Raw genomic sequence first — 25408 nt, 5'->3', positions numbered from 1 at the left:
GTTCAAAACACCGTCTATAAAAAAATATTCTATTATTTTGCCGAAACAAATCTAATAGTATAGAGAGAACCAAGCAGAAACATAGTTTATAAAACCCTAAAATAAACAGAAATAAATCAAAACGATGAAAACAATCTAATCTATCTTAAGATTGTTAAACTGATCACGCATCTTATATTCCAACGAAGGATCACATGTAGGACCACCAGCTAAAGCGACTCTCTTCCGTAATTCCGCATAGACATTGAACGTAGAGTTTTCCTTACGCATAAATGTCTCAAAGTTTTGGATTTCATTGTAGGCATACTCCGGCTCTAGAACAAAATAATAAAACATTATCCATCTGACGATATTTGTAAATATTGGCAAAAACTAACGGTGTACATTTACCATGATCGTTAAAAATAATTTGTTGTGGAAACAACACATCTTTAAACAATACATCCCAGGTAGCATCCCAGACCGACAACGGATCTGCCTCGCAGAAAACACCCATCAGCATAACAAATAAACCACGCAATCTATCGACCGACAACACCCACGAAGCCGCTTGTTGGATAGCTACGATGCATTCATCCGTCTGGCTAATATGGGTTGAGTTAGTGTTTTGCTTGTTAACCTGTCCGATCAAAACATTCACGTATTAATAATCAATAAACATCATTGTTATTTTCGGAAAGAGAAAGCCAACTTAACGCAGAACCAATAAACTATATCAGACCAACATCAAGTAAAAATACTAACGACTACCTCCATCTTTTCAACACGAGCGTTCGCAATGATTAACACAAGAATGCATGTATTATTTATAGACGTATATATAAGCTAGGTATTAGGGTACCCAATAAGACCTTTATTTTTACGTAAAATATTGAGCGACTTAAAACCAAGGAAAATAATATTTTCTATTATGGATAATAACAAACATACCACTATATTAATAGGAGATATGATCAAATCTATCAATACCTAAAATGTTAACTCTAACATATTGTTACACAAACAGTAAACTTAAAAAGAAACATTCTAATTCCGTCGAATATTTAATATTTTAGAATTGTTAATGTTACATATCTCAATACAACAGAACTACCAATTTATGCGTTGCTCAGAGAAACGGCCGGGATATCAACCTACGTTAGTAGACCATATAAGCATAATATGAAACGTGCAAATATATAGAGCTCGTGAATGCTCACATAACCCTAACTAATTATAAATCAGCATGCTAAATCAGATACCAAATATATCACAAATAACGTGAAACTGTTATATACGACATAAAACGAAATCCAATATTTTATAATAATACATATATAATAATATCCACGTCTTGCTAAACACATGTTACCTACATGCGACTCTTAATCTATAACAATATTTCTAAGTGAATACATTGGCGTCAAACAATAACACCTAACACATATCATTAGTATAACAAAAAATGCATGTATTAGTTGCGTATAGAATATATTCAGCCCTAGCGAAAACACTTGCACGTGTATAAGCAGAAACGTCGCGCTTGTCGTTTGCCAAACAACGTCAGACCGATCATAGAAAACGAAAAACGAACAATATCTAAATATGACATTCGGGAAGGTATAAAAAAAACAAAAAAACAAATAACGAAAACACCAAATAACATCCAGATTCAGTCGCAACAAAAACGAACATAAAGTCGCATAATGTATTGTAAAGTCTGCTATGATATTTAAATATAAATAAAACCGCTAAATCTAGATATATATAAAACCAAATTCTTCTTTAAGTTGTGGCAAAACTCTCTTCTTTCTTGCCCTCGATTTTGATTTTCTTCGCAGGAGGTTTCGGATTCTCGACGGATACACCGCCACGGCGAACACTGGCCTCCTTTGTAATAGGCGTTACGGGCAAAGGCACCAAAACCTTAGAAACACCAATATTAAGTATATATAAAGCAAAACACCAAATATTTAGTAAACTTAACACATATATACAGTTTCATATAAACAGAACAACCCAAGCTACAAAACACGAACCTCGGAGTCTAGACCATCAGAATAGTCTTTAATCAGCTCATCATCATCAGAAAATAATTGTACCACGTAATGCGACCGATCCGATTTCAGATTATCGCCACCTATACTCACTTTAAAAAGAAACCGCCTCCCGACCAATGCCCCAATCTCCGAAGGAAGTATAGAGGGGTCATTCTATCATTAAACCATGCAAATAGATTAAACATACGAACAAATAATCGTTAAAAATATAAAAAACAACATAACAAACAATAGCAAAAGCGAATCCATTACCTCAGAAACTGCATTATAGAGCTCCTGTGCAGTTCTACGGAGGAGGGTACTACCCATTGCATCAAACAACAAAAACCTTGCCTTGTAGTTAGTTGCATCAGAAACCTCCAGAACCAATCGGTACCTAAAACAAACAGTTATTCCAGAACAAATAATGAACAACCGAGCTCTAAAACTACACACACCAACATAGTATGACGGTATTAACATGCACAAGACGGCATAAACAATGCATTCAAAAGACACGATCACCTGAACACTACCGCAGATACATCCTTGTCACAAATGCCGCAATAGTAAAGAGGTGGTTTTCCATCATCACCAGAATTTTCTGGATAAGGCTCGACACTCTTATTACACATCTTACACGAAACGTAATACCATTTCGACGTTCGCTCGACGGATCCAACAGTGACCATGGTCACACACATACCCTCCTATAGATTTTAGAGGTCAGACTTAAAATACCAACCAGTTCTAATTAACAAACAAATTTTTTTTTTTATCCTTTAAAACGCATGAATATAAAGAACAACGCATAAATTTATGGTGTCTACCTCTAACGCCTCGACTATATCTCGGACAGTTCGTTTATGATTCTTCACCAAGAATTGATCACGTATCGATACAGTTGATCCAGCAAACAATTCACTATTATCAAGATTAGTCAAGACCACACCATCGTTTGGTAGCCTACAAAAAAAATTCTATATTAATATCTATACAGACATATACAATAACACAAAACATAATAAATAAACAATATTATGTCTATTACCCTGATCTGAACTCATCAACAAAAACGCCTGGAGGATCGAGTAATACACGTGTTGCGCCCATAGCATTAGATATAGTCCAATTACCTAAATATGTTAACAATTAAAATTAGAACAGTCATCGGAATATTTGAAGTTTATTCGACCAACATATATACCTTTCCACTCCTTAACCTGAGCACACCTAATCACACAAACAACAGCCGCTGGATTTGCTTCAGTATAAACCTTAACTTGCTTAGCAAAATCCGCCCATAGAGTACATATTAACCATACGTTCCTATTTACGTGATAAACACGTCAAAAAAACAAAGCATACAGAAAACCAAACTCTTATAATGACTAATCATAATTAACATACCCACGATCACGCAACTCGACGTCGAGCTTTGGAGTACTCTTTCCTCTGATTTTTATATCCTCTATCGGTCCAACGTTGACAATCTGACCAATAACATCTACAACAATACGTATCGTTATTTAGTTTGACAGCGATAAAGATAAACAAATATCAAACTAATTAAGATATTTTGTTTAAACCAGACCTACCAACGAAAACACGCGTGTCTCGTGAACCATTTAAAACATCACCAAATTCCACAAAATACTTCTCAGGGACTTCCTTTGGAAAATCATCACATGGTTTGACCTGGGTTGTTCGGTAAAACAAAATCTTAAAAGAAAGACTGTTGCTCTTATAATCGCCAGAGTACTTGATGAGCTTGAAAGGATTCAAGGTAACGACATCACCTTCTTTCAGGACACTGTCGAACTTTTTGATATTTTTGTCTTCAACAGTTGCATGGATTCTTGAACCCTACTTAAAACCAAAAAGAGAATATGCTTAGCATACTTATACGATACAAAAACAAAGCAAACACATGATATAGAAGACATAATCTCAAATAATAATCAAATCATAACCTTTTCATCCACCAAAACCATCTCGATTGTATTGCCCGCATCTCTCTGATACGCCTTCCACAGCCTCAAGATTAACACCTTAATCTTATTCTGATCGTGAATAGGATTGATATCATCGATGAAAGTTAGTGAATTTTTGCTTTTTCTGCTTGACGACATTTTTTAACGCACAAAAGTATAATATCTTAATAGATTTCGTTAATGTTGAAAGCGAGTAGTAGATCCTATATATAGCCATAAAATGTTTAGGGTTTAACCGACCTTTTCGACTAATATAGAATAAAATTTAATAATTATGGATATTAACAAAATCGAATTAAGAGATAAATGTAAATCTTCGATATTAGCATATAAAATTTTCTGAAAATATTATAGCTTTACCAAATAGTTATTATAGATATTTTCGAATCGAATGCATAGATAAAAACCGCAATATTTACTTTTATCGTCTCGCTAAATCATAGATTAAGCATGTTTACATTTTTGTGACAAATCTATATTTTTATTTTCTGTAAACAAAGTCGATAAGAGTAAACTTTCAATGGAATCCAATTACAAAAATATTTATGTATTATGTTATTAATTTAAACTAACGAAGGTGTAAGTCCTCCTTCACTTTCCAGTTTTATATAACGCATACACTTTGAAGCCTATGACTAAAGAAAAGAATCCTTCAATATTGTCCGCAGCCTCAACGAAATGGTCAATTTAACATATATATAAAATATTATTTTAAGCCCCAACGCAATAACAAATTCGATGTAAATTTAAATGTTCTCGCTGACGAACGTATCACCGTAAATATATGATCCATAATAAGAACGAAACTATAGAATAAAAAATAAACAAAACTAAGGGATAATAGTGATCCGCATAATAGAGGTATCGCTGAAACAACTCTGTTAAAACGTAACGGAAATTGAAACATAATAACTTTAACATCCACCACCGGAGACTATAAATCCTTCCTTCTTCTTCAAGATACCCAACTACATGTTTTTCTTGACCCTTCACATTAACACCGAAGCGTAAGAATTAACAATATTATAGTCCAGACACCCAACATCATAAATCTAATTATACGGAAAACTAAACTTACAATTCATCAAAGCATTCCACTCCACGGATATCTGGATTAATCTCAATACGCGTGCAATCTGTAGCATGTATGGCCACATCACCTGCACTCGATCAAACTAACTATTTAACATGCATACATCTATAACAAACCCGACCATCTTATATACTAAGCAGGCAAAACAAACCTCCATAACAACGAATAAGTCCCCATCTTATAACACAAATAACAGCACCATCAGCTTGCTCTTTAAATGTGTCGTAGAAAGTCAAAGCGACTTTACCAAACAGGCGACATCTCACCATAGCATTCCTTCACACGTAAAAAAGTACATGTGTAAGGATATTAATTAGTATTTATCCTCTAACTATTATAAACATAATGAATGTACCGTCTGTCACGTAGATAGAAAGAAACTGTGCGATATATGCTATCATCCCCATCATAACCAAATTCCCCATACGTCTCTTCCTCTTCGTATTCCCCTTCTCCTTCATCGGCATCTACATCTTCTTCAACTTCTTCGTCTCCTTCGGTGTCTTCTTCTTCTTCTTCATCATCGTCCTCTTCGTCATCTTCACCAAATTCGGATCCTAGTCTTCCATGGCCTTGATCGTTTATTCCTCCTACTTCTTCGAGTAATTCTTTATAACCACCAGTAAGAGGACGAAAACGTTTTGTGGATGAAAATCCATACACATCCTCGTTACTATGCTTCAAGGAGCGAGTAGGTTCCTTATTTTCTACGACTAATCTACCCTCGTTGTATCTCTTCGACCTATCTAGTAAATAATCATAGTCTGGTATAACTTCATCAGATAAAGGGACGCCCTTATCATTAAAAACAACGGAACCCTCACGTAATTTCGTTCCATTGGTTTCAATTATAACAGATAACATGTTTAGATACAATTAGAACCACAAATCTTACCAACCAAAAAGTCGTCAGAATATCTTCGGTCCAAGATACTTCCAAAATCAACAAAATCAAAAAACTGATTGTTATCGATACCAGGTATCTTGACAATCGTAGTGTTTTTCAAAAGAATCATCTTATAGCGGTGCAAGGTTGCTCTGCAATCCCCAGTCTGATGAACAACTTTAAAGTCCTTAATCCGAAACCAACTACCGCTAACTATTACAGACACAAATTTATCGTAAACCTCTCCCCATAGAGAACACTGTATCTTGTTACCCTACAACGAACAAATCCATAAAAATAAGATCCAAGAGCATTATCTTATAAAAAAATAAAACAGTATAATATAAACAAACCTCACGATCCGCGAGAACAAACTCTAAACGCCTGCCACTGTTTTCTAGACGCCGTGTCCACGAACAAAGAACCTTGGTTTCGACAACCCACTCGTACTTGGAAGGATTCAATCGCCAAACACTATCATATGTTTTGGAGGTAAACATGACGACGATTATAACACGAATAGACGCGTAAGGGACTATATATTTATATGCTATGAATGAAACCAAAAATACCTAATCCACGAATAACTCGAATATATACTTATATATGAATTTTATAAATAACTCGATAAGGTTTCCGGGGATTTTCTATTTAGGTATAAATTTAACTAAATAAATATTGCTAACAACGCATATCGTTATTAATTTAATGATTATATATATATATATATATATATATATATATATATATATATATATACCTCATTAAGATTGTTCATTGCAAAAGCAATTCTAATCTCAATATCCCAAGAATAAACACCAGACACAGTATAATTTTAGCGACACTATACATTTTTTTTTTAATTAAATCTGTTTTATTTTAATAACGTATAAGATAAATATCCAAAATAAAATAATTTGTATAAGATAAATATCCAAAATAAAATAATTTGTATGACCGATAGACCGAGACGATAACATAACGTAACAACAGCTATAAGGAGATAAACTAAAATATAGATCTATTGTCACGTTCAATCTTTAATCTTCTGTTTCTTCGCAACCGGACCGTGCTTGATCGAGAAGCTACAAAAAGCAAACAAACAATCGAATAAAACATGTATCAGCAGGAAAAAAGCGATGCCCATCAGCATCTTAAGCAAATGAGTAAACCTCAAACAAATATATAACTTACACTGATTTCATTTTTTTTACACCCGGTATCGAAGGATTCAACAGCAGTTTCGAACAGCGCACCCCTGAGCATATCCACATGCCTACATATTAAATTGAAACCACACGTTAACCATTATTAATCAATGTTTATAAATTATTTCTTCTATGCTACGTACCTTCCCTAAACTCGACACGGACAAATCGCAGTACACATATGATAACATCGGACGGATCAGTCATCCACAAACGATAAAGAGGTAAAGCATCCGTAATGCTTAAAACACATCTCAAAACTCTTTCACTGCGTTATATAGTTTAAATAAATCAGATCGATAAATGATCAACTTCTTCTGTGTATCAAAGTGGCATAATGTACCTTGTATCCTGGAGATCAAAGACTATATGTTCCACCTGATCCTCATACACGTGACAACCAAAAGAGGTTATTTTACTAACGTTAATGGCCTTTCCGATGATATCTGCATGAATCAAAGCGTCGGTCGAAATAAAAAAGCGTAACACTAATTTATAAAAAAAAAATAATCAACTGATAAAAACCATACCAACACAAATGGACGTATCATGCGCCCCATTTAGGATTCTCCCAAAATCCACGAAATCATAGAAACCATCACCCGATCTCTTCTGCAGAGTATCGCATAATGTTTTTTTATGAAATACCAGCTCAAATCTATGAGCAACAGGCTTCAACGCATCCACGACAGGTCTCAAAATAAAATCTGTTATCACTATCCATCGTTTCTCAACGATTCTCGACGAAAACTGTGGCATAAGCTCCATAGGTATGATACCATGGATTTTCCCACCCTGAGATACGATATACACAACACATAATTACACTACGACTTATACATGCAAACTATACTAAAAACAACAATCCACAGAACATGAGTTATACCTTATCATCGGCCAACACGACGTCAACCGTCGAATAATGATCGTAGTACTCTTGCCAAATAGCAAGAACCTTTGCGCGAATACGCCACTCGCTGGTATCAGGATTCAGCTTCGAAAGAGGATACGGCTCCATCCGTAAAAATACAAAATCCCTAATTCAAAGCAGAGCGAAGATATATTATAACTTGGATGATAAAAGAAAAGAAAACGATGCCAGTATTTATATACTTTTTCCGTGATATCTCCACCCGGAAATACATGCATATATATATCACAAACCGTGAATAAATGTTAACAAATATTATTAAAAACTTATTCGATTTTATCTCTATATAATAAGTTAAAGGTAGTTATCATATTAGGGTTCTAAAAAAAAGGGAATTAACATTCGTATTTTTACGAAATAAGGAATACGACTTTATCGCTACAGATTATTAAATATTTTATAAACTAATATCCCGAAAGATGAAATCTAACTCTACGGTGTTATATAGATCTGTTTTTACATATGTGATTAGTTGACATTTTACAGAACCCTAAATGCATGGGCCGGAGCCCAATAACGAAATGATAATTTGCCATATCGTCGACGACAAATCGAAAGTATTATAGAAAATATACAAAACCTGTTAAGGTAGTTACCATTTTATAGTTACTAAAAAGGGAAATCAGGATGTGCGTACAGAAATCAACATGTGAGCTAGTTTACTATAAGAATGATAATTTGCCATATCGTCGACGACAAATCGAAAGTATTATAGAAAATATACAAAACCGGTTAAGGTAGTTACCATTTTATAGTTACTAAAAAGGGAAATCAGGATGTGCGTACAGAAATCAACATGTGAGCTAGTTTACTATAAGAATACGACCATATTACTACATATTAATGTACTTATTGTTGATAAATATCCGGTTTATTTGTGAAATTGATATCTCAGCATTATAATGTATAGATTTTATACATGTGAAAAATTAACATTTTACTGAATCTTACGTTCATGGGCCAAAGCCCAACTACGGAAGATAACAGTACGATTTCAAATCCTAAATCAGACAGAAAGAAACCACATAGTTTCCTTCCAGTTCGCAGTTCCATAGATTATTACAATTATATTAGCGAAAGTAATAGCACAGATGGATGACACGATGTTTCGATAAACATCTACCAATTACGCTGAATTGGTATCCCCCAGTCAATCTCATATTCACTCTCCGAACCAGCCTTTTTTTTTTTTAAAACTGGCTTGTGAATTTTGCACTACACACAACAGAACAGTAAGAAAGTCAGAGTCAAGAATGACGCTATAGTGATAAAGCCTAATTTTCATACAATATTTCCATTATCCAAATCCGATCGTTTTTAGAAAATTGGAAACAACAAAGATAGAAATTAAAAACAACAAACATTTAAGTTAAACAGGAGATCCAAAGTTCATCCCCTTCAAGCACTTCTCCAGAACACATGAACTTCCTCTCAGGCTCTATACCGCGAAGAGCCTGTCGAAGCAGACGACCTACAACGGAAATAATAAATCAATTACCATACCTAAACAACTCCAAATGCTGAATTACCTAAAATTAACATCAAATTTCTTACTTTACTCGGAAATCAGCAACCTCAGGCATATCAGGATCAAGATCCAAACGACTGCATCTACCAACCGATTGGATAACCATATGTCCTGAATTAACACGTTACATCGAGCTTATTAAATTATCAGAATTGTACAGCTTAAAACATTTTACGGGAGCTATACAGACAAACGGCCGTTATAAATAAACAAAACATAAATTAGATACAAACCGGAAACTTTATAGACTCCCCACCACCGCAAAACACAAACAACCCGCGAACTCCTAGTCCTTTTCCACTCATCGTGAAAATGCTCAGCAAGATCTCCGATAGCAACACACGGCAGTACATAATTGCTACAACAAACAAATATAAACATTAGCCCCCCTATACACGTAGCAATGATACGAATATAGGTGGAATTAATAAGTCTCACTTTGCGTCCTTAATTTTGAAAGACGTCATCGCATAACCAGCGCTTCGTTTACTTGGGTCAGAGTATTTTATGTCTTCGATATCAACCACATATCCAATCAAATCTAGTGGTAAAAAGAGAGAAGAAACATAAAAATTAAAAAGCAGAATACATGAACAAAATCAAAGAATATTATATATACTTACTTATCAGGTAAGTTCTTATGAGTTTATCATCCAAAACGTCAAGGAAAGAGGATGGATATAGTGTATAGTGAAGATCGTCTTTGTCAGGTATCAGATTCAAAATTGTCGAAGGAAGAAAATTGATCCGATAAGCATGACGTGTAGTTCTCATATCCCCAGTTACCAAATCTAATTCAAAATGGTGAAGAGATATCCAGTCACCATCTTTGAACTCGGAATCATACTCAGTAATGAGTTCGGAATTGATTTTAGCCTCAATCATAGAACCCTATGATAAAAACAGAACGCCAAATGTATATAAGAACATAACATCAACATACGATAAACATCGATAATCTTAAACAAATGCTATTACCCTTTTATCACACAAAATCATGCGTAAAGTTCGATAACTGGCTTCAGATCTCTCACGCCATTTGTTAAGAACCTTAACTTGGATAGACCAACAAAGCTTAATCGGTTTTAAATCGTCGACATGCTCATCCATTTTTTTTTTTTTGTGACTGAGATTTTTTTCATGTGCTGCAAATATGAACCAAAAAATTCCCAATCATATAAAGACAAGAACGTTTTTTTTTTTAAATACATATTTTCAAATTAAAACGCAAGCACAATTACATTGTTTATTTATCGTTACAATGCATTGCATCGGAAAAACCACAAAAACTGATAAAAACATTATCGAGACACGCATAGATTTTGACCATGCTTAGAAATACAAGACCGATCGAGTACCATCAATCCAAACCAACAGGGCATCTTTTAGCCTGCAAAGAATCAGGCAATAATTTCCCATTGACCAATTCCACCACTACGGGGCACTTTGTTTTGTTCGCTTGAATAATTTAGACCATAATACTCTCCCTTGTGTAATAATGTCGGAAATTGGAGATAATATAAAATAAGATATAGCAATATCCCATAGATTTGAAGATTAATATTTCATATCAAAGTAATGAGTAAAAAAATATGTCAATATATATTCCGTATAATCCGATCAAAACAAAAATATACTATTTTTTAAATTATGCGCGTTTCACGAATATTGCATCTTGTATATATTGTAGTTATCTAGAAGATAATATTCGGATGTAATTTTGAATGTCAAAATTTTTCCGAAGACACAACATAAAACAATTAATTGGTATGTATATTTGACGCTCACTGGATATTTAGACAATAAGCACATATATATAAAATCGATTAAATAGTCAAGGAATAAGATGCAAACCGTGATATTTTAAAAAAACTCAACTGTCGAATAACGGATATTTTTGAATCAGAAAAAAACAAAAAAAAAAAAACCAAACACCAACTAAGTATTATAAGAAATCAAGGGTTCAAAATAGTTTTCTCTCCACAGAAGCAAAAGCAAGACGCATCCTCGAAGCTTCATCACACGAAGGATTGAATAAAAGTTCTGTGCAGGTACACATAGTAGTAGCCCTCATATCACCTAATATATCAATAGACAAATCATGACTAAACGAATAAAAACGTACACCATGTATTAGTGTTTAAATAAGTACCTCGAGAAAGCTCTAGTCTAGCAAATCGCATCACACACAGGATGGTATTATCAGCACAAGTCTTCAGACCAGAAAAAAATTTCGTGGCATACCCCTTCGGCAAGCGACAGCGAATACGAATACCCCTGGTATATTTAAAGCATTATAATCAACTACACAAAATCCCCTCACAGCCAAGATATATAAACCAAGTTTAGAACTCACCTAACATTCTCTAACTCCAAATATATCTGCTCCCACGTACTATTCATTCCCTCATCCTCGTCATAATTTCCAACACACATGAGACGACCAATCAAATCTACACAAAACAAACGACGACAATATCACGTTCACATGCAATATTTACTGAACATACCAAACAAAAGAGTTAAACTTACCAACACAAACACTTGGATCGACTAAACCAGCAAGAACATCTTCAAAACGTACAAACTTAAAATAGTCAACAGAAGCAGTAACCACAGTTCTCTGAAAAGAAGTCGATAGATTCCAAAGAATTTTATAGGCATGCCTAGTTGGCCTAACAGACCCAACAGCGTCGACCAAGCCAAAATCTTTTATAAATATCCACGTTCCTTCGACAAGTCTACTCGAATCATAAGCCAAACAATCCAAACCAATTGAAGCTTGTATCCTGTCACCCTAGAAACAACCGAATGAACGGTTAAAAAATCAAAACTCAGATAGAACATGTAGTAACGAATCAGAATCGTTTATAGATTTTGCATGCTTTTAATATATAGCCTCGAGGTACCTTTTCATCGGCTAGTATTAGCTCCAACGTGTCCAAACGTGAAGAGCAACGAAATCTTCTAATTATTATGAATCTTCCCATCATTCTTTCATTCATAGAAGGAATTAGATCAGATACACAGATGGAACTTCGGGGACGAGCCATCTGAAGGCAAGGAAACACTTTAGTATAACAGAACCAACCGCAAAACTATATATATATATATATATATATATATATATATAAAAACAAAACGAATCCCCATCGTTAAATTTCAAAACGAATCCCCATCGTTAAATTTGGTAGATATTGTTCGGGAAGATACAATAAGATATGAACTTATCACAGTAAAGGAATATTAACATTTAACAATAGAATAAAATATTTTTTTATTAAACAAAATAGATATTTCCATTAACTTTTCTATAACATTGCCAAACGAAAAACAGAAAATTTACATCCACAATAGAACGACAGTATATTTGATCAAAATTTAAACTTACCTTAAGAATATTTTATATTTTTTGTAGTTGACAATCGGAAAGATACAATAAGATATAAACTTATCAAAATGAAGGCATGTTAACATATAACTATTTAATCAAAAAATACCATAAAGGAATATATATACATTCCGATCAACTAATTTTATAGATAATTGCCAAATGGAAAAATATAAAATTTATATTCACAATGGAAACCATATATATAAAGTTTAATATTATCTAAAATATTTTATATTTAAATGTTATCGATTTTATATTTTAAGGAGCCCTATATATAACACCACGTCGGCGTGACATCTAACCTAAACCTATAGCATATTTATATATATAACAAAACCTATACATCAAATCATAAGGCACCGAATCATGGGTGATAATCACGACGAAGATCAAGTGTTCAAGGCATGGTTGAATCTAAATAAAATCAACTCGATGGCTAGACAATTAACATTCAACGAAATACCAAATCATTTCACGTGGGATAGGACCAAAAAACAATTTAGGCCAAGGAAAAGAGGACCCCCCAGAGGTGGAGTAATGTATGTTTCGCGTAAGATTAACAACAATCGTCACTTGAAAAGGCTCGCAGGAATGTTAAGAGGACCTACATGTGACGAAGAAGTCAGGACTCACGGAGGTATTGTTTACCCAACATACGAAGAAGCTTGTCGGGCACATGGGATATTAGAAGAGTGAAGAAACAATTATTATTACGAATCTATGTATCTCTATATAAAGTTTACTATTATAATATATAAAACATTTTATATGAATTACGGACTTCTTTTTTGGTATTTGTTTATATGTGGAGAGTCCAGTCATACTTGCAAGAATTTAACGCGTCATGTCATGAAATAAGTTTATCCTCGCCATAGTATAGACACCGTGAAGCGTAATTTCTATCGACGCAGCAATTTATACTATTTTGAGTTCGAAAGCAAATAGTAATTAGGGCTACTTTATAATGGTAATCTATTTTTTGGAAAGATCAAAACAAAGTAAGCTTACATTTTAGATATATTCAACTTTTAACATATTTTAACGAAATCCAAATTAAAAAGGAATATATTACATATATCTCTATAATCATACCAAACTTATATTGAGAATAGATTTATAACAATAATATTGATCATAAATATCATATTAAGGACGTCATTATATGGTTATAACTTTCATTTATCAAGTGTATTTACGTTTTAATACGTATACAGTAGTAGCATTATATTAATTACGATATGTATATATATCAATATTTTTAATGCATATACTTGTACGCATGCACATATATTTATCAATATCATGTATAATTTATGTCTGTCATGAGTGAACAAAAACGACGATAGATGAGGTTGACGTTCAAATATCTAACGATGGTACGATATAATCCCACATCGGGACGGTTGACTAAAATAAATCACTTACGTTTAGATATAAAATGGCAACATAAAATATATAAATTGCGTCACTGGAATATTTAAAATCTTGGCATTTCTGCCTACAAAACTTGTATAAAAATAAAAAACCAAGTAAAAATTAAAACACATGCAAGTATCAATGCATAAAAAATAAAACCAGCACATTAGCTCCGTAACCAATACTATCAGCGGTTCTCACTTACGGGTAAAGAACCTCCGCATCACCAAAAACTCAGGACATTCATGATCGAAGAAGAATTGAGTGCACGTGCAAGCTGTAGTAGCAGTGACGTTGCCTATAAAATAAAATAACTCGAGTTTAACACAAACAGGGAAATCTATATAAATATTATTTGTAACAATGCAATGGTAGGACCTTCGACGACTTCCAATTTAGCGAATCTGACGATGAGAATTTGGAAATCACCAATCCATTTCTTCCGTTCATTCATAAACGAATCAACAAAGACATCCGGCAATCGAAAAATTAGACGTACACCACTTAAGCACGAAAAAAGAAAATGAGTCACATCCGTTCCGTTTTAATATTATTATAAAGAATTTAATTCATACCTTCGGTCTTTCATCTGGAAAAAAAAGCGATGGTTAACACGATTCGACTCCGATCGTCGGAAATCAAAAGTAACCAGAAGGCGCCCAATCAAATCTGTGCGTTTCAATATACAGAGGGTGATAAACAATCCAAATTAAAAATACTTTAAACGATGTAACGCACAACACTTACCAACACAGAAGCAAGGATTTAGGTGTCCTTCTTTGATATCACTAAACTTCGCGAAATGGAAATTATCACTTTGAGAGAAAGGCCTTATTAAATTGACCGAAGTGAGAGCGTTTGAACCAAGTCGAAATCTATGCGAAGACGGTCTAAACCTTCCGAGAGCCATTCGTACAACAAAGTCGGATATGCAATTGCCTTCTATGAGGATAGATGAGAACCGTTGCGCGACGTCCCCACCAATTACAGCATGTATCTTTTGACCCTAATGAAACAAATAAAGGACTAATTAGTATACATACAGTATAAACGTTTTGATGATAGTATATAATTATGTACCTTTGGATCTTCCAGTACGAATTCCACGAACCTAGCGCCATACGCAGGACACACGAACCTCCTAATAATTCTCACCTTAACCCTCGTAGTAACCATGCCGGGGCCTAAGTCAGCAAAATCAACACAAACATCCGGTTGGTCTACGTCACTTGTGATATCGTGTGGGGAATTTTGAGACATTTTACGACTGAAGAAACAGGGAGAATGCTATCCAATCGATCAAGAGGTGATCGTTTAGGGGACACGCGCACCTTTATTTATACCCAAATAAGGAGGTTAATAATTAATGAATAATGTTAGGAATATTCATTGGTCTCACGATCTACGCAAATTAACATTATATTTAAAAAATGCCATAACAATATCTTATAACATTGGAATTTTACCTAATTAGATTCAAACGAATACAATAAATTCGATATAATATCCTTTTATGCTATCAGAATATATTGCTCACCATGGAAACGCTAGATAGCCACACGATATCGTCGCTGGACAAAACTGCTATTTTTACCATTATGTAAATCATATAAAGTTAAGGTTTATCGAAACAGTTGATTTGTTACTATCACATTTTAAAAAAGGCAACTTATTTTTCCGCATAAATTGATATTGTTAATATCCCTAATCTTATACTTTCATCGGCCTAAACAATCTTATATTTTATTTTAAAAATCTCATAACAGTATCTTATAATATAAAAATCTTACTTTATTGGATTAATCAGAATATAATAGATTCGATATTCTATCTTTTTCTGTTATCAGAATATATTGCTTACTGTAGGAATGCTAGATTCCAAACCAATATCATCACTGGGCAATATTGCTGCTGTACTATAATGTCAATCGTATAAAGTTAAGGTTTATCGAAATCGTTGATTTGTTACTATCCCATTTTTTAAAAAATGCGAATAGAAACAATACACCATACTCTGGATTACGCAGATCAAATAAGATTTCAAAACATCCTCCGGAGGAGCCGACTAAAGGAACAAAATATAATTCACTCACGTTCTCGACCTTACCAACAACATCTATAAAAAGAACAAAAGAAGGTAAGCAAAAAAAAAGTAGGTGGTACACAATTACTAACCCAAAAAAAAAAAAAATATACAAATCTTACCACGAACACTATATAAATTTTGAATTAGTCATATATATTTGCATCTTCCAAATCCACTTTATTAGGACCACATGCGTGATAACGGGCCGAAAAGAGAGAGAGAGAGAGAGAGAAATCAATTTACTAACTAACTTTATGATAAAGTATGACGATTAATTCGTTTGCATAAAAGAATACACCAACTACTAACATTAAGAACTTAAACCAAATCGTTCGAATAAAATGCCAAAGCCAGAATAAGAAATCATTAGTAATAAATGTGAAGCCAAAAGCATACAAAATCCATTTTGAAAACTAATCGTCCGCTTCCATTCTATCGTAAAACACATCCCTCATTCTTGTAACTTCAACACATCGATAATTTAGCAAAATCCTGGTACATGTGTATACAGTGGTAGCTCTCCAGAAATCTAATAACCAAACAAAGAATAAACAAAAAAACAATAACGCATTAAATAAATTGAACACAAATAAATAATATATTTAAATCCAACACACGACAGAAAAATAAAAATCACATGCAGGAAATGTCAATCGAATTACCTCGAGTAACTTCTAGCCTCGCGAACCTCAATACACATATGATGATGTTATCAAGACAATTCCTCCATTCGTTAAAGAACGCATTCGAGTATTCATTTGGTAAACGACACTGCAAACGCTCTCCCCTTGAGACCAGAGTGATATAAATATTTATATATTAATATATATAAATAAATATATCCACAACAAAACACACAATAACAGTAAAAAAAAACATTTAACAACAAAGAAACTCACTCTTCGTTTTCCAGTTCCAAAAATAACTCGTTCCAATCAAAAGCAGGTGGGCCGGACTCTCTTCCATTACCAACCCTCACGACACGTCCAATTAGATCTACATATCAAATTGCACACGATAATATTAAAACGAAAAGCAAAACAATCTCCTACATCAACACATGATAAAATATTATTAATTACACTAAACACATTAACAATAAGAAAATTTGATATTACCAACACATAAAGTAGGGTCCAAAGAACCACTTTTGATATCCTCGAAAGCGACAAACGAAAAGAAATCAGCGGAACACAACGGTCGAATGTCCTTAATCGTTGTGCCTGAGTTCCATACAATCTTAAAACGATGGGGAACCGGTCTAAAAGCTCCTGTAACAGGAACCAAATCAAAATTAGTTATACTTATCCAATTGTCCTCAACAATTTTCGAAGTGCGCCGATCCTCATACTCTTTGTTTATTACAGCATGAATCTTTTGACCCTAAGACGAAAAAATGAAAAAAGGCATGTCAATCGATAAATAATAGATTACCAGAAAATTACGAAGAAACATTAGATTGGATACAGATCAAGACAAAGCCCAATATACATTAGTTTACCTTTTCATCCACCAATATTAGTTCCAACGTCTCATACAAATAAAACTTTCTTAGTATTTTAACTTTAATCTTCCACTCATGAACAAAGGGATTCAAATCAGAAACACTAAAAAAACATTCTCTTTTACGAATCGAGTTCCTGATGGCATTAGAGAGAAGATGAGCCATAATAGAAACAAATTTTGCGGAATAAAGAAAAGTGCGAGAATATTATTTATTATACATATATATATATATATATCAAGTATAATATATACACGCGAGTATTTAGTTTAGGAAGATTCACAAATATAAAATATAGAAATTGAACAATATTAACATACTAAATAAAACAATTTACTTTTTTTTTATCAAAACAATTTACTTATGATAAGATAAATCTCCACTAAAACAGAATCTATCATAAATAAAATATTCACTAAAACGGAAAACTATCAAATATTATCGAAAATAAATTCAACCTTTTATCTATATATATTTTTAAAAAATATATATATATATATATATATATGTAATCTATCTATATATATATGTAATCTATCTATATATATGACCGTTTAAATCTAGCGACCATGGTTGAAACTAATTACAAAACATACCATCATTCATAAAAACAGAAGATTATCATATGTCAATACGATAATATATCAATACCGCATAAAGGAGAATATTATTCTAAGTTCATATTCATACAAACCAAGATGATCCGAGTACAAAACCAAAAACAAACAGTTAACATTTCCGATATTCACAAAAGAGTCACACGGGCAACGTCCAGACGAATCACACTACACATCCACCGTTAATGTCGTAGTTCGAATCACTTGTCTCACCAACACATCAAGACCTAAGACAAAGCAGCCAAACAAAAAATCAGATATAAAAACAAAAAAATAAAAAATAAAATAATAATGAATATAGGAAATGACTACCGACATAGTGCAAAATTCAGCAGCCTCAGGAACATCAGGATATGGCAAAACCTTAGAAATCAGCCCCTGGTTAACAATCCTAACATTCTTTGGTCCATCGAAATATCTGTCTACCTTCCACAGACGCATAATACAGACCAAAGGCTTCGAAACACACAAGTCATAGTGCTTTCGGAACTCCATCGCTGAGCGTCCCGACACCAAACCATCGATAGCATTCCCGCTTTATATTTATTCAAGAAAACACAAACAAAACAACAAAAATAAAAATGATATAATTAACATTTAACACCAAACAGGACAATACCCAGACAAAATTCACAAAGGGAGAAAACATCTATTTACTAACCAAGGCCCACGAATCCGAAAGCTCAGTCTGAAGCCAGTGAGATCTGATGGATTTGTCCCGACATTCACCAATTCACCAACATCAGACAAAACCCCGATCAAATCTAGTTAAGAAACAGACACAACTATAATTCAGACAGGTATTTCCAAACACAACAAACAAAATGAGCATTATATATAACTTACCAATCAAGACACTCTCGTCAACCGTTCCGTCAATTATCGAACTGAACGGAGTAAAGGAGTCACGGGGTTCAGTCGACGGTGGATCGGCGGGAAGAACGACAGTCGTTCCAAAGACAGACATTCTGAAATTATGATTGGTAAGCCTGACCCTATCAGAGTTCTCAAGAACACGAAACTCCGTAAAAGAAAACCATCGATCTTCCTCCAAAAACTCAGCATAATGTTTCGCATATTCACTATTAATCCAACAATCGATCTTAAAACCCTAGACACACGACATAGTCTGTTTAGTAACTAACACGAATTAGCATTTTAAAATCAAATCTATACAGAACAAAACCAAAGTACCTTATCATCCACCAGAACCAAACGGAGAGCATTCCGAGGATTTATGCAAACAGTAATCATGCGCAGAACCTTCACTCGTATGTGCCAACCCGTAATACAAGGGCGCAAAATCGAAACATCATGGAAGTAAGCCATGGTGAAGGAAACAACTAAAATTGATAACTGGTTATAGATACTTCAATAAGAAATCTCGATAATCCGAAAAGACGAACCAAGAAACCGAAGAGTTTTTTTTTTCTCTGTTTTTTTTTTTTAGAACTAGCAGCGTGAATTAATGAGTGGAATTGGAAGTATATTACAACTAATATAGAAATCAATCTAACGTAACATCGATTACTGTATAATCAATAATTAAATAAAAAATGTTGCTGTGTAATTATTACAAACCATGCAAGATATGACAACACAAGTCATACATCAAAAATCTGACATAATCTCTACCACAAGCTAATCTACAATATAAAATAATTAGAAAATCTACAAAGTAGTTTAGATAACCTCAACGAATCTAAAGATAAAGACATATTCAAAACTCGAACACAAAAGATAATTGTTACAAAGCCCAAATAAATATCTCAACATGACATAATAACATAACACAAGAAGAAGAGATTTTTACAAAAAGAAATTAAACCAACAGAAGAGGGTATCCATGTTTATGCACACTACGGAAATAGGGATACAATCCTTGATTTACACCAAGAACATTAAGAATTCTGATCAACAACTTCACCGTCGTCATCACAATCCTCACCTTCTTCAATAGCCCATGTTATCCTAGCTATGAAAACAGACCTGAGAATTAAATTTATTAAATTAAACAAAATAATAAATTTGAATCCATAACAAAATCAAACTACATATATAAACACTAAAAAATCACAATAATCATTTACATCATCCTCAAGTCCTTGATCTCCGGTAATGTTGGCTCAAGATATATCTTAGAACAACCAATTCTGGTGGAGATAGAAGGTTCACCTATAGCCACATCAACACAATTTGAATAAGCCCTTTATATATATTATCTATAATAGATTCGACATCAATACACCAAATGCATACCCATGAACTCATCGACTTTCCAGAAACGCAACACACAGAAAACAGGTTGATAACGGAATGAAGCCTGGTAGCCTCGGCTTGTCCACACATTCATAAAATCAGCAGCATAATGACCAAGCGCAAAACATGGCAGCTCCCTACCTCTGTTTTATTAATCACCGTTTCAAAAACACTTAAGATCAGTGACAGTCTTTAAATAAACTCTACATAATCACAAAAAAAACCAAGAATAACCATGGACTAAATATAGCACCAAAACAAAATCAAATTCATAGACTTACTTCTGATCCATGAGACGGAAATATAGATAATTGCATGCAGTACTTGCATCATACTCTCCGGGAACATAAGTCATCCTTTTAATTTCGGACACATAGACCACAACTCCACATAAATCTAGCAAACTCACAAAAAGAACACATATCACTACAAATCATACCAATAGAGACATAAGAGGTTTCTAACAACACAGAACATCTAACAAATAAAAAACTAAAGATACTTCAAACAATAATAGAAACCAAAAATGAGATTAGCTAATAAAAAGAATGTGACACACCAAAGGGACGATTTGCCTCCAAAAGCCTCCTCTTAATGACAGAATATTTTGCAAACTCAAAAAAATTGGGCGAGTATAGATTATAAATCAATGTCATCTTTGTATCACTGTGGAACTTGATATGGAAAGGGTGAAGTGTGTTCGGGGTCCTCCGGATCGGAATAGAAACAACAAAGTCAGAAATAGTATACCACGCATCTTCCCTTAACTCCCTCATATCAACGTTATGGAAAGGACCACAACCGATTGTACCCTCAATTTTTGTCCCCTAGGTACATGCAAAACAACAAAAATCAAATATTTCTTAACACAACTAAACAACAAATCACAAACCAAAGACAAATAATCCTTAAAGATTTATAATAAAATAAGCAAAACTATAAAAATAATCTAGTAGATCCACCCAAAATCAACAAACTAACCGATCAAAAGAAAAAACGACAAAGACACACGCACCTGCTCGTCGGCAAGAAGCATTTCTGTTTTACACCTAAATCCGTAGATGCGAACCCTCCAAAGACTCAGAATCTTCACCCGAACGTACTTAACCGTCCTACCTCGAGCAAGATTAGAAAGGTAGATTTGCTCGGACATCTTTGAACGAAACCACCGCCCAAGACCCTCAGTTTTCTTTTAGGAATCAGAGAGAGATAGAAAATCTCGAAATAAATGAACCAATTGTTTACAGTGCACATACACGGTGGAAATTGAACTAAGCAGTCATAGCCACAAAATTTTAAATTTAAAGAATATCTTTTTCCTAATAACTATTTAAAACATAAGAATAGCAACAAAATAATATTAATGACTATGTGAATCTCTAGATTATACATAAAACAAAACTCACACCATATTAAGATAGATAACGCCAATAAGAATAATTCGAACCATCGCTAATATGATATAATGAGTTAGATCGACATAAATTTTTAAAACAGAATATTAATCATTAACTAAATAAAATATATAGAAGCCAAAATAAATAGCAACAAATTCAAATAAAATAATTACTCATCATCAGAGTCTTCAAATATAGGCCCCGATCCAAAATTTGGTACGGTTTGATCAATACCAAACACCAAAGGGTATGATCCGTATTTATCAACAGATACATCACTACCCTTAGCAATATAACTAAACAACAAATAGATACTGCTGTAACTCCTAGCTTTGCTTCCAATCTCAGTCCTCTACATAAAAAAAAAAAAAAAAAAAAAAAAACCAAAAAATAAGTAGACAATAGAAAACAAACAAATAATTTAGAAAACACGAAGACATCTATAATAATAGGACATAGGATCTAACAAATACGTAAACTACACACAACATACCTCTTTCAAAATATTTGGTCGTAATGAATACTTCAGCCCACTCAAAACCTTTACAAACAAACGAAACAATTAAAATCATACCTTATAGAATGGTAAGATATTCTGATGTCTATATATACAAGTCATGACACATAAGACAATAAGAGAATAAACATACATGCTTACAAAAGCCCACGCGATCCGTAAAACACGACGGAGCAACAAATCTTCTACGCCAATTCCGTGTGGTCTAAAACATCAGAGAAACAAATATATAAATTAAACATAAAACGATTATTACGTTACATAATAAATACACAATATTCGACAAAATACCTTATTAAAATAAAACATATCATTCGTGCATCTTCGGGAGAAGGAAACACCAGCGGTTACCTAAGCCAACGGTACGAAATAAGAATAACCCGTAACATTTGATTATCGCGAAATATATATACAAAAAACAAAAGCCAAATCATCATTTAAAAGTTAGAAAATTAATATCAAACTAAAACCGATCCACAATAACCAACATATTAGATACAAATAAGAGAAATACCTGTTTCCAATAAACCGACACAAACCGAGATATGAGTTCATCGAGTACCTTCAAAATCACGGTAAGATGAAAATCAAACAATAACATGTCAAACCTTGCACATAAACTCAAAACTATTTGACAATTTAATTATAAATCAATACTAAAAAATAAAACGCAATAAAATCGCATATAAAAGTATATACGATAACAGGAAGAAACACATAAATGTATATGGGTAAATAAATATAAAAATATACAAATTAAAACTATAGAAGTACCTCCCCAAACCTCGCTCTTTGCTCGTCAACACCACCTTCGTCAGAGAGCTTTGTCGATGGAACCTCCCACGTTATACAAAACTGAAACACACACCAAAAACACCAAATTAGCAAAACAATAAATCATCGAATAATGCAAAAAAATAAAACAAACAACACAAACAATATGCACACGACCTTTAAAGGTCCATGAAAACAATATTTGCATGACAAACAACTCGATTCATCAGAATCGTAGTAGCTATATAAAAAAACCATAACGGTGAAAACTATCTAATGGCCACAGAAAAATAATACCTAATCCTCTAGCCGATCAACAATATATATAGCTTTAAGATTAGGGCAAACATCAATCATTATCTTAAGAAATTTAACTTTTTAATTAGAAACAAAATCAGAAAACTAACAAAAACGAATTTTAACTGCCAAGTTATAGAATTATCTAAAAAATTAACAAATAAATTTAAGCTAAGATTCCATAATCATTAAAGTCGAGATATTATGACCTCCATATCCCCAACGATCATACTATAAAATAAAAAAAAATAAGGGTGATTAAGACTAATCATCACAAAACACGATTAGACTTATATACCCTTAACAACTAAGAACAAAAATTTTCGAATTGAGGGTGTTTAGGACATTATAATAGAGATCAACACACGATTAGACTTATATACCCCTAATTACGAAGAAGGAGAAATTTCGAGAAGAACAATTCATTAAGGGTGTTTAGGACAAATCATTCTAACTTTTAACCACAGGTCTCCAATGCCCTAACTTTCAATATGGTGTGTTTCTACTTCTCAAATAATTATTGTAGAGATGTTCTAAACTAAATATTATAAAAGTTTATGGTAGTATATAAAATTATATATTTCATAAAAAAGAAAGATGAAACTGAATTGAAATATTTAAATTTGGACCCGTTATTTAGTAAGAATTTTTGTTAAATTTATTTTATTTATAATATATATATATATATATATATATATATTACTCAAGTTTTGAATTGTTGACACGTTAAATTTCTTTTTATAGATTGAACAATTAATATTTGTTTTAAAAAAACTCAAATCATGAAATATGCTGAAATAAATCTATTTTTTATTATTATATACATGATATAATGATTTATTTGTTTTTTAAAAAATGATCCTATAAAGATGAGAAGTCAAAAATAATGATTAATAATAAATTAATATGGTAAATTAGATATCAAATATTATATGTCATTTTGATTGTTCATTTTAAAAAAATTAATAATGTATTTTTTGTTTTTAATAATTTAATTATATTAATCAAATTGCATAAATTATTTTAGGTAACAAATAAATTTTTAGGTAAATGTATATTTGATCTTATTGTTCACAAAATCTTCCTAAATACTCACTTACCTAATTAGTTGATGTTATTGTTTATGTAATCTTTGAAAACACGTTTGATGACTCATGGTTTTGTGAGATTAATAATTGAGTTATTTGTAAATATGTTTTTAATGACGTGTATTAATTTCGTCTTTGATTACATTTTTGTAGTGACATGCTAATGTAATTTTTTACACTTCTCAATGCTACGTACTTCCCAAATAATAGTTTAGGATATGGGAAGTTAGATATGAAATCTTTTATGTTAATTTTGATTGGTTATTCCTTTTTTGGAAAATAGTAATATATTTTTGTTTTTATAATTAATATAGAGATGATGATTAATGTATATTTTCTATTACCTATACTCAAGTCTAGATTTTTCACTCATTCCAATTGTTTTATTCATAGATTGAACA

The 25408-nt window shown here is 32.8% G+C and overlaps 4 protein-coding genes and 1 long non-coding RNA gene across 6 annotated transcripts; all 5 read right to left on the bottom strand.

The window, feature by feature from the left end:
- Window positions 1-1764: 1764 nt before the first annotated feature.
- Window positions 1765-4150, bottom strand: LOC9315119 (replication protein A 70 kDa DNA-binding subunit E). Its single transcript, XM_002879006.2, has 10 exons — window positions 3992-4150; window positions 3617-3884; window positions 3429-3525; window positions 3226-3347; window positions 3070-3154; window positions 2849-2984; window positions 2544-2728; window positions 2292-2415; window positions 2019-2192; window positions 1765-1905 (listed from the first exon to the last, which is right to left on the bottom strand). The coding sequence occupies exons 1-10, from the start codon at window positions 4148-4150 to the stop codon at window positions 1765-1767; spliced, it is 1491 nt and encodes a 496-aa protein (XP_002879052.1).
- Window positions 4151-9561: 5411 nt separating this feature from the next.
- LOC9315116 lies at window positions 9562-10768 on the bottom strand. Its single transcript, XM_002879003.1, has 6 exons — window positions 10637-10768; window positions 10282-10549; window positions 10097-10199; window positions 9892-10016; window positions 9685-9769; window positions 9562-9601 (listed from the first exon to the last, which is right to left on the bottom strand). Exons 1-6 carry the CDS (start codon window positions 10766-10768, stop codon window positions 9562-9564), a joined length of 753 nt encoding a protein of 250 aa, XP_002879049.1.
- Window positions 10769-11621: 853 nt separating this feature from the next.
- Window positions 11622-12711, bottom strand: LOC9315115. Its single transcript, XM_002879002.2, has 5 exons — window positions 12568-12711; window positions 12191-12455; window positions 12015-12111; window positions 11811-11935; window positions 11622-11737 (listed from the first exon to the last, which is right to left on the bottom strand). Exons 1-5 carry the CDS (start codon window positions 12709-12711, stop codon window positions 11622-11624), a joined length of 747 nt encoding a protein of 248 aa, XP_002879048.1.
- Window positions 12712-20576: 7865 nt separating this feature from the next.
- LOC9316944 lies at window positions 20577-21563 on the bottom strand. The gene is made up of 4 exons (XM_021029007.1): window positions 21216-21563; window positions 20935-21077; window positions 20766-20850; window positions 20577-20664 (listed from the first exon to the last, which is right to left on the bottom strand). Exons 1-4 carry the CDS (start codon window positions 21287-21289, stop codon window positions 20577-20579), a joined length of 390 nt encoding a protein of 129 aa, XP_020884666.1. The 5' UTR covers window positions 21290-21563.
- Window positions 21564-22888: 1325 nt separating this feature from the next.
- LOC110229469 lies at window positions 22889-23938 on the bottom strand. Of its 2 annotated transcripts, XR_002332861.1 has the most exons (3): window positions 23623-23938; window positions 23363-23410; window positions 22889-23199 (listed from the first exon to the last, which is right to left on the bottom strand). It is a non-coding gene; the product is annotated as an uncharacterized LOC110229469 (long non-coding RNA). The 2 variants fall into 2 exon arrangements; XR_002332862.1 differs by lacking the exon at window positions 23363-23410.
- Window positions 23939-25408: the final 1470 nt, after the last annotated feature.

This window comes from Arabidopsis lyrata (genome assembly GCF_000004255.2).
Source record: "Arabidopsis lyrata subsp. lyrata unplaced genomic scaffold ARALYscaffold_4, whole genome shotgun sequence".
NCBI lineage: Eukaryota > Viridiplantae > Streptophyta > Magnoliopsida > Brassicales > Brassicaceae > Arabidopsis > Arabidopsis lyrata.
The sequence above is the reverse complement of the archived record's forward strand: the minus strand, read 5'-3'. Positions and strand labels throughout refer to the sequence as shown.

What these genes read in the sequence shown, in the direction of transcription:
- LOC9315119 (XM_002879006.2), bottom strand. Translation starts at nt 4,150, where the DNA reads ATGTCGTCAAGCAGAAAAAGCAAAAATTCACTAACTTTCATCGATGAT. An exon ending in ATATAGTCGAGGCGTTAGAG is followed by an intron (nt 2,729 to 2,848) that starts GTAGACACCATA and finishes TAAAATCTATAG; the next exon opens with GAGGGTATGTGTGTGACCAT. An exon ending in CTGATGGTCTAGACTCCGAG is followed by an intron (nt 1,906 to 2,018) that starts GTTCGTGTTTTG and finishes GGTGTTTCTAAG; the next exon opens with GTTTTGGTGCCTTTGCCCGT.
- LOC9315116 (XM_002879003.1), bottom strand. Translation starts at nt 10,768, where the DNA reads ATGGATGAGCATGTCGACGATTTAAAACCGATTAAGCTTTGTTGGTCT. An exon ending in TGATTTTGTGTGATAAAAGG is followed by an intron (nt 10,550 to 10,636) that starts GTAATAGCATTT and finishes TTTTTATCATAG; the next exon opens with GGTTCTATGATTGAGGCTAA. An exon ending in TTCAAAATTAAGGACGCAAA is followed by an intron (nt 10,017 to 10,096) that starts GTGAGACTTATT and finishes TGTTTGTTGTAG; the next exon opens with CAATTATGTACTGCCGTGTG.
- LOC9315115 (XM_002879002.2), bottom strand. Translation starts at nt 12,711, where the DNA reads ATGGCTCGTCCCCGAAGTTCCATCTGTGTATCTGATCTAATTCCTTCT. An exon ending in TAATACTAGCCGATGAAAAG is followed by an intron (nt 12,456 to 12,567) that starts GTACCTCGAGGC and finishes GGTTGTTTCTAG; the next exon opens with GGTGACAGGATACAAGCTTC. An exon ending in TAGACTAGAGCTTTCTCGAG is followed by an intron (nt 11,738 to 11,810) that starts GTACTTATTTAA and finishes TTGATATATTAG; the next exon opens with GTGATATGAGGGCTACTACT.
- LOC9316944 (XM_021029007.1), bottom strand. Translation starts at nt 21,289, where the DNA reads ATGACTTATGTTCCCGGAGAGTATGATGCAAGTACTGCATGCAATTAT. An exon ending in GAAAGTCGATGAGTTCATGG is followed by an intron (nt 20,851 to 20,934) that starts GTATGCATTTGG and finishes ATGTGGCTATAG; the next exon opens with GTGAACCTTCTATCTCCACC. An exon ending in ATCAAGGACTTGAGGATGAT is followed by an intron (nt 20,665 to 20,765) that starts GTAAATGATTAT and finishes TTTAATTCTCAG; the next exon opens with GTCTGTTTTCATAGCTAGGA.